The sequence below is a fragment of the Diceros bicornis genome, chromosome 31 (assembly GCF_020826845.1).
Source record: "Diceros bicornis minor isolate mBicDic1 chromosome 31, mDicBic1.mat.cur, whole genome shotgun sequence".
NCBI classification, from domain to species: domain Eukaryota; kingdom Metazoa; phylum Chordata; class Mammalia; order Perissodactyla; family Rhinocerotidae; genus Diceros; species Diceros bicornis.
Window position 1 is genome coordinate 8,114,896 of NC_080770.1, and position 8,836 is coordinate 8,123,731.

General features: G+C 55.8%; 1 protein-coding gene across 1 annotated transcript; it reads right to left on the reverse strand.

Annotated features, from left to right (window-relative positions):
* Positions 1-2,507: 2,507 nt before the first annotated feature.
* On the reverse strand, positions 2,508-8,631 carry ARL2 (ADP ribosylation factor like GTPase 2). The gene is made up of 5 exons (XM_058526475.1): positions 8,516-8,631; positions 5,286-5,396; positions 5,028-5,190; positions 3,851-3,931; positions 2,508-2,985 (listed from the first exon to the last, which is right to left on the reverse strand). The coding sequence occupies exons 1-5, from the start codon at positions 8,578-8,580 to the stop codon at positions 2,851-2,853; spliced, it is 555 nt and encodes a 184-aa protein (XP_058382458.1). The 5' UTR covers positions 8,581-8,631; the 3' UTR covers positions 2,508-2,850.
* Between the last annotated feature and the right edge of the window lie 205 nt (positions 8,632-8,836).

An 8,836-nucleotide genomic window follows, 5' to 3' on the forward strand; every position in this document is an offset into this window, starting at 1 on the left:
CCCAGGTCGGGGTGGGGGACTCTCTCCTGAGGTCTTGAATCTTGAGTGAGGGACAGAGGGCACAGGACTTGGCAAGGGGACCACTTGTTCCTGGAGTACAGAGTTGGCTGTGCTTTTGGCTGCCCAGCCTTTGGAGCATTCTATTTCCCAAGCCTGGACATCCGGCCTCCATTACAATGCCTTGAGTCCCCAGAAGCGTCCTTTCTGCTGAAGGCAGTTGTAATCTGTGTCTAGGGCAGGCCATCGAGGACCTCGATTGCTACCACCACCACCGGGTTGTGAGGCTTAAATGCGGTCATGTGGGTGAAGCGTTCAAGTGCTCACCGCCACTCTTGTTACTGGAACTCAGATGTGTGGGCACTGTGGGCATTCCAGAAAGAAACACAAAGCAGATTCCCAAATCAGACTCTCGGAAGCCTGGAAACAAGGTAGTTCATCCAGGAGGTGTTGAGGAGGAGGCCCAGATTTGGAGTGGTGTCTCCTGGCATGTCACACCCCAGGGCTTCTCTAAAGGAGCCCTCTGGACATGGCTCCTCTCTCCAAAGCTCTCTGGGCAGGGCTGTGGCTCCAGTCTCCTTCTCGCCCATCATCTCCGCCCCACTCCCTGGCCCAGCAGCTCCCAGTTCTCCCCTTTGCCCCTTCTTTCTCCCTGTCCCCTCCAAGCCTTTTCCTATCTAAATCAGTTTAGTCCCTGGCCTTCTCCAGATCTCCAATTCCACCAGTTCCGTCACTAGGAGAAGCAAACAGAAGAGCCTTCTTAGAAGGCAGGGGAGAGGGAGGAGCTGCAAATACACAGCTGTAGGGGGCCTGCTCCCCACGTGCCCCCTGGGTCCGCTTGACCATGGGCTGCACACTTCCTGCTGTGGCTCATCCTCCTCAGCCACGGGCCTTTGAGATGAGCAGAACCTTGTTATTTTCGTTTGTCTCTAACCATGTATAATTTGCTTTTTAAATCAAGGATGTTGCTTACTAAGGGCCCTCAGGAGGACTTGAACACTGGGGTGACTCACCGGATCAGTGGATGGCTGGGCTCACATTGGTTGGATCTGCTTGAAAAAGGCAGAGTTCCTAGTGTTTCAAATAATAATTATAGCTAACATTATCCAGTGTTTATGACACACAAGATACCCTCCCATTTTGTCCTCATCCCAACACTAGGAAGTAGGTGCTATCATCTTTCCCCTGATGGGGAAACTGAGGCACGGACACGTTAGGCAACTTGCTCAGCATCAACCAGTGAGTGGCAGAGCTGGGGTTTGGCTCTGGAGCCTGGGTGTGGTCACTCGCCACACCCAAACCCACTCGCCAGGGTTTGGGAACAGGGGGACCAGCATCCATCTTGCACAGAGGACAGGGTGGGCGGTTCTAATGTTCTACCTTGAAGGACAGTTTATGTTCTAAGGTTGTCCATCCAACACCCATTTCCCTTCTTCCGTCCTGACAGAGCCCAGATTTTGCACGGGTCTCTGCCCCTCCAGGAGGGGATCCTAGTGCCAGTTTGGAGTAAATCTCTGTCTCTTCCTTGCCTTTCCCTTGGGAAAACCGCCCTCCCCTCATCTAGACACATTAGGCCTCCTCTCCCTGGCATTTGAATCTCGAGCAGAGACAAAAACTGAGAACAGTTAGTAGAGTGTAGTGGCTAAGTGTGTTGGGTCCGAACCCCAGGTCCCCTACTTCCTAGCTGAGTAGCTTTGAGCAAGTCATAACCTCCTGAAGGCTCGGCTCCCATATAAATGGGAATACAAAGGGTCTGGACCACTTAGGGCTGTTCTTCAATGAGATGGTAAGTGCCTCAAACAGAACCCTACAGACTAAGCAGCCACTGGTGGGACCAGAGCAGGGGGCCTTGTGAAAACATCCATCTGTCCTGCCACTCTGGGGTCACCCTGGTTCCCTTCCTTTCCCAGCCTGGCCCCTGCTTCAGAGAGTGCCCTATAGCCTTCAGGGAAGGCTCCTTCCCGGCTCTGCCCTGTTAGCTAGCCCTGCTTGGTGCTCACATCCTCCTACACCTGAGTCCTCACCCGTCCCCATTTCCCAGGAGCCCTTGCTCTTCAGCTTGAGCCAATGTTGCCTCGTATAGCTGCACAGGTTGTCCACTGCATGTGGGCTCCTAGCTGCAGCCGGAAATTGGGAGCTGGAATTCAGCCCACGTTCCATTCAATAAGCCGTGAGCCCGGATGTGGGGCTGTGTCCCTTTTTCTAATTCACACCACTGAGGGCAGCAGTCGCTCTGGTAAACTGTCTCCCCCTTCCTCTACCCAGAAAACTTCTACTCATCCTTCACTCCCAGCTTTAACGTCACCTCCTCTGGGAAGCCTGCCTGGATTCTTCCAAGTGGAATTAGTTGCCACACTGTCCTGTGCTTCTATAATTCTTTGCGCATCTCTTTGACACAGCAGCAGTTAACCCTCTGATTGAAATGATCTGTTTCTTTCTGTCCCCTGCTGGACTGTGGGTTCCAGGCGGTCTCGAAAGCTGTTGAATCAATAAATGACTCAGCCAGGAACTGGAGCAAAGAATGGTTTATTCTCACAGCTGAGCAAAGGACGAGGCCCACAGCCTTGAGAGCAACACAGGCAGCCCCCTCCCAGCCCCAGCCCTCTCCTCTTGGTGTGGCAGCTGCAGGCGGGCCAGGTCAGGAGCCAGGGTTACAGCCAAGGTGGCAGCCCTCCTGCCGTGGGAGCTGGCTGGCCATGGAGCGGCAGCGGGCAGCAGTAGCAGCAGCAGGTTACAGAGGGGAATGGGGAGTGTTAATTGGGCTGGCTGATGCCCATCCCCCCATGGATGGTGCTTGGTGAGGGCCTGGTTGGGGGGTCCTGGACTTCGAGGTTGGGGGGCATCTGGAGCGACTCAGTCGGCTGTGAAGATGCGGCTGGAAATGTCGTCCAGGAGCCAGTCGATGCCGGACAGCAGGTTCTCCCCGGTGACGGCGCTGCAGCCCTGGATGCACCAGTGGTGGCTGCGGATGGAGTCCAGCTCCAGGGCCTGGGAGGGTGGAAGGCGCTGGTGGGGCCCAGTGATCACAGGCCCTGCCCGCTCACAGCCCCCCTCCCTCTCCAGGCCCAGGGGAAATCCATGCCTCCCCCAAGGTCCTGCTCTGAGAAGCTTCCCCTGGTCCCTGGTGAATATTTGTCAGCCCCCGGAGGCATGTGGGCTGTCTATACATGCCACGCCAGCCTACCCCTTAGAAATGGAATAGCAACACAGGCTCCGAGCATCTGCTAGGATCCAGGTATTGCGCTATGGACCCTACAAATGTCCTCTCAGCCATTCTGCCCAAGGCTCCATGAGCCAGTGTTGGCCATTTTACCAAGGAGGAAACCAAAGCTCAGAGAGGTTAAGCAACCTGCCTAAGGTCACACAGCTAGTAAGTGGCAGAACCAAGATTCTACCCCCACTCTTTCTCATATTGGTGCTCATGTTCTAGAATAAGAGTTAAGATGCACTCACTGGGATCAGATAGTTTTTAAATCCTGGCTTGTCTACTTATTGGCTGTGTGACCTTGGGCCAGTTACCTGATCTCTTAAGCCTGCTTCCATCGTAGAATGATAATAATAGTTCCTGCCTCATGAGGTTGCTGTGGGACTTGAATGAGTTGATCCATGCAAAGAGCCTGGCATGCAGAAAGTGCTCACTCTTTGTGGCTACTGTTAACCTGTGGAATAATCTATTTGCAGGGCTGCCGCCCGCAGGCTGCGAGACACCACCGTGTCTTATTAATCACTGAGTCTCCAGTGCCCAGCATAGGTCCTGCTGCATGGCAGGGGCTAATAAATGCTTTTTAAATAAATTAACACAGAAATGCGTGCCCCTTTTCCTCCGTGAGCCCGCGCCAAGGCCTGGACTCACCTCACGGATGGTGTTCGAGGACAGCGCTCCGGGCAGGTCCTGCTTGTTGGCAAAGATGAGGAGGGTCGCTCCAGCCAGGCGCTGGGGGAGAGAAACAGAGGGGCCCAGGGGAGGGGGCTCAGAGGGCAGCCCGGCCCCTCCTCTAATCACCCAGAGCATCTGCGGTCAGAGATCAACCTGAAGATCAGGGCAAGGCCCCGTGGAGGTGGGAGAGGCCCAAGTGGGGTGGGCAGTGTGGACATGGCCTTTGAGGCCGGCCAGACATGGGGTGGAGGGAGCCCTGGGCTGGGCCAGGGTGCTGGTTCCAGCCCAATCACTACCCAGTGGACACTTCTCTCCTCCGTGCCTCAGTTTCCTCTTCCACAAACAGGGAGGGGGTGATCCCTGAGCCCTCTGTGGTTCTAGACTGCTCCATCTCATAACCTGACATGCACAAAGAATGCGTGTCCCGAGGGGCCATGGGATCTGCTGGAAGTGACCTTCCTCTTCCAAGTTCATGTAGCCCTTTAACTGTCCCATCACCCTGACAGGCCTCTGCCTCTGATTCTAGTTATTTCCATATATGTGTTTGGTCCTGGGAGTCCCTCCATGTGGGTGGGGATCTAGCCCTTATGAAGGGCCTGACGTGCCAGGCCTGGGCATGTGACAGCCCTGATTTCAATGGACTTGCTCGACACCCCAGAGAGGCAGCTACTGTTATACCAGGTGACCCTAGGTCCTTGTGTGCCCAGGACAGTCCCGTTTATACCTGTTGTCCCTGCATAATTATTAACAACTCTCTTTAATCTTAAAAGTGTCCTGGTTTTCAACTAAATGCAGTGCAGTAGCTGGGATCAAATCCTGGAACAGAGAAAGGCCATTAGTTGAAAAACCTGATGACACTCAAGGTGGTGAAGTAGGGACATAAAGGGATGGGAACCCAGGTCTCGGTCCACAGCGTGGCCTGTCCGCAGCACTGCGGGCCTCCCTGGACCAGGTATACAGGTGGTCTCTGCCTCCCCAAGGGTGCTGGCTCAGAGAAGGAAGAGATCCCACCCCAGGTGTCCCTCTGGGGTCAGGGGCCCCTCAGGAAATCTGCTGAGGAAGGTGTCCACACGTCCACGTGTGTGCGTAAAGTATCGGGGCCTGGATTCTGGCGGAAGCCCGCTCCCCCTGCTCGGCCAGGCACCCCGCCCACCTCCTCCACCAGCAGGCTCTGGAGCTCCCGCTGGCAGTCCTGCATGCGCTGGCAGTCGGCGCTGTCCACCACCCAGATGAGGCCGTCGGTGCTCTCAAAGTAATTCCGCCAGTAGGACCGTAGGGACTTCTGGCCGCCCACATCCCAGATGTTCAGCTTGAATCTGGACAGGGAGGGGATGCTTGGAGGGTCAGCCTGGCCCCTCGTCCACCCTCTCTGCCCTGCTCTCGGCCGGCCCGCCCACAGGGACCCGCTCACCCTCGGTGCTCCAGGGTCTTGATGTTGAAGCCCAGCGTTGGGGAGATGGTGTCGATGTCTTCCCCATTGAACTTCTTGAGGATGGTGGTTTTGCCAGCATTGTCCAGGCCACTAGGGCACAGGTTAAGGAGCAGTCTCCATGCTATGCAGGGCGGTGACATCATTATAGCGTCCCTGTCTTTAGGGGACAAATCTTTTCCCACCACGTATCAAAATGAGTTGAGCACATGCCTGACCCACAATCGGCCCATGATAAATGTGAACCATGATAAATGTGAAAGTATCAAGAAATAAATATCTTATCATCTCCTCCTGACCAAAGGCTCCTTAATTCATTTCACAATATTTATTGAATATCTCCTATATGCAAGGCCCTCTTCTGTGCAGGGGAAACCCAGAGTAAAAGCCCTCTCCCTTGTGCAGCTTACACTCTCGTGCAGAGACAGTTGGTAGAGTGCAAACAAATGGGAAACAGGTCCTGTTGGATCTGGGGAAACTTCAGAGATACAACGAAGAAGCTTTTGGAGACGGCCATCAGGGAGCTTCCTTTAGCTCGGGCACCTCTCTGAGGGTCTTGAGCTGAGGCAAACTACAAGAAGCCAGCTTTTTGAAGGACTGAGGGAAGAGCATTCTAGGCAGAGGGAACAGCACAACCAAGTATCTGGTGGCAGCCACCGTCACCTGTTTCTGGAATATTCCAAACCCTTTGCTGCTGAATGAGTGTGCAAACGAATGGGTAAGTTCACCAGCTGGAGAGAACCACCTCCTCTTTCCTTCCAACACTTAAGGGGGCTTGCAGCTGGGAGGGGGACCCAGGCCCTGGCCTCTGCAGCCTTTCTGCTCACTTGACCTGGGTGAGTGACTCAAACCAGTGAAATGGGGGTGAGAGAGAACCTCTCATGAGACCCAGCCTCAGCCCCAGATTATCTCCTCACCCCCAACCCCATCATCCACGTTTCCTTCTCTGCTGGATCATTCCCATCAGCTGAGAAGCTGGGGTCTCTCCACCTTAGAAGAAGCAAACAATACCCTCCCTTGATCCCTCTCCCCCCTACTTATTCCTCTATTTCCTTCCCCTTATATCAAATCTCTTCAAAACCGTTGTCCAGGGCTGGCCCCGTGGTTAAGTGTGCGCGCTCCGCTGCTGGCGGCCTGGGTTCGGATCCCAGGCGCACACCGGCGCACCGCTTGTCTGGCCATGCTGAGGCCGCGTCCCACATACAGCAACTAGAAGGATGTGCAGCTATGACATACAACTATCTACTGGGGCTTTGGGGAGAAAAATAAATAAATAAATAAAATTATAAAAAAAAAACAAAAAACCGTTGTCCATACTCGCCCTCTCAATTTCTGTCCTCTTGCCCTTTCTTGAACCCGTGAGGCTCCCACTGCTTCCTGGAAATTGCTCTCACTGAGGTCAGCCCCTAAAGACCCGCACGTAGCCCTCCCGTGGCCGGGCAGTCCTCACCCCTCGTCTTCCTGCTCCATCAGCAGCACGTGAGACAGCGGCCTGCCCCTTCCTCTGCTCCAGGACATGCCCTTGCCTGTACACCTGCCTCCCAAATCACCCATCCTCATCTCCCTGACCTCTTGATCCAGGTAAGCCTGGGTTCCCTTCTCTGTCCACACTCATCCTCAGTGCTCTCACCCAGGATCACGGCTTCATACACCATCTTTATGCTGATGACACCCAAATTTATACGTCCCACCCAGCTGCTCCCCTGGACATCAGTCCCTACATCCAGCTGCCTATCTGACATTTCTAGGATGTCTCAGAGGAGCCATCTCAGCAAGTGGCTCCTCTTTTTCTAATTGCTCAGGGCAGAACCCTAGGAGTCAGGCTTGATTTCATTCTCCCTCTCACACTCCCAGCCAATCCAGCAGTAATTCCTGGGGGCCCTACTGTCAAAATGTCCCCCAGCTTCCATCACCTCACTGCTTCCATCCTGGCCCAAGCCACCAGGCTGTCTCTCCTGGGTTAGAGCAAGGGCCTAGCTGGTCTCAGATCACACCTCCCCTCTGCACTGCACTTAAAGAAAAAGCCATGAACCACAAGGCCCTACAGGAGGTGGTTCTTCCACCACCTCTCTGTCCTAATCTTCTAGTATTCTCCTTGCCCATTCTCTCCAGCCACATTGCCCTCCTTGACGTCCCTTTGAACACACCAGTTGAGCTCCTCCTTCGAGGCCTTTGCCTGTGCTGTTCCCTTTGCTTAAACAATCTTCCCCACATACCTACATGGTTCATCCCTCACCTCTCTGTTTTAATCAACTGTCACTTACTCAATGTGGCCTTCTTTAACCAGCTTATTTAGACTGCATTCTATTCCATACATACTATATATTTTACTCATTTGCTTTGTTAATATCTTTCTCCCCCCAGCATCATAGAACGTCCATGAAGGTAGGATTTTTTTATTTTGCTGTTTCCCCCAGCACCTAGGGCAGCGCCTAGCACATAGTAAGCGCTCAATATTGATCGGATAAGTGAATTCTGTGCCTTTCTGGGAGCTCTTTAAGACACGATGTGACTATTATTTTAACTTATTTGCGCACATAAATGTCTCCCTTCCCCTGCTAGGGGAGCTCGGGGTCAGGCCCGCCCAGCTCTCAGATCGCAGAGCCCCCACGGGTCCCTCACAGAGTAGGGCGAACCAGTGCGGACGCCTGGTAATGGGACTCAGAAGGTCGGCGGGGCCCCGGGCCTACAGGCCGCCAGCCGCGGGGACACCGACGGGCCGAGCGGCAGCAATGAGAGGGACAGTTCGATCCACGGTCGAAACGACCCGCGGAGTCCACACCCGCCTGCCCCCGGGCGGAGGGCGGGTTCCAAACGCCCCAGGGATTCCGACCTTGAGGGCGGGGCCGGGCTTGGCCCCCCTCAGACAGAGGGGAGGAGGTCAGAGCCGGGGAGGATACCGGCCCCTCCTCGGGCCAGACGGACGGGCAGTGGCGTCCGGGTCACCTCCGGGCCCCACCTCCCCCCTACACTGCGGGCCTTCAGGCCCACACCCTTGGCCTTGGGAACGGAGACCCCCCGCCCGAGCCAGTGGTACGGCCCCCTTCCGGCCCCCCGCCAGGAGCGGTTGGTAGGGCCCACGTGCGTGACGCACACTGGGCAGTTGGTACGGGCCGGCCGGCCGTGGCCCCCGCGCCCGGTAGGGGGCGCCTGGCACCGCCCGCCCGGCGGGGCCCTCGCTACCCCCGCGGCTGCGGCGTCCGGGAGGATACAGCATCAGCAACCGCAGCTCCCGCTCTTTCTGCTTCATCTTCTTCAGAATGGTCAGAAGCCCCATGGTCGCGGTAGCCCCCTCTCGGCCGCCGTTTCTTTCTAGTCCCGGGACCCCTCTCCTTGCTCCTATTGGCTAGCACTCCCACCGGCAGCTCAGCCGATTGGTCGGCCTCTTGCTTGGTCCCGCCCTCTCCCCCACGTGACCGCGAAGTCGCCCGGCGGTGCCGCTGCGGCGGTCCCTCTAGCGGTGCTGGGGGCTTCTGCGCGGCCACCTGCGTTAACCCTTCACATCCCGAGGGCTTAGGGGACGAGGGCACCGC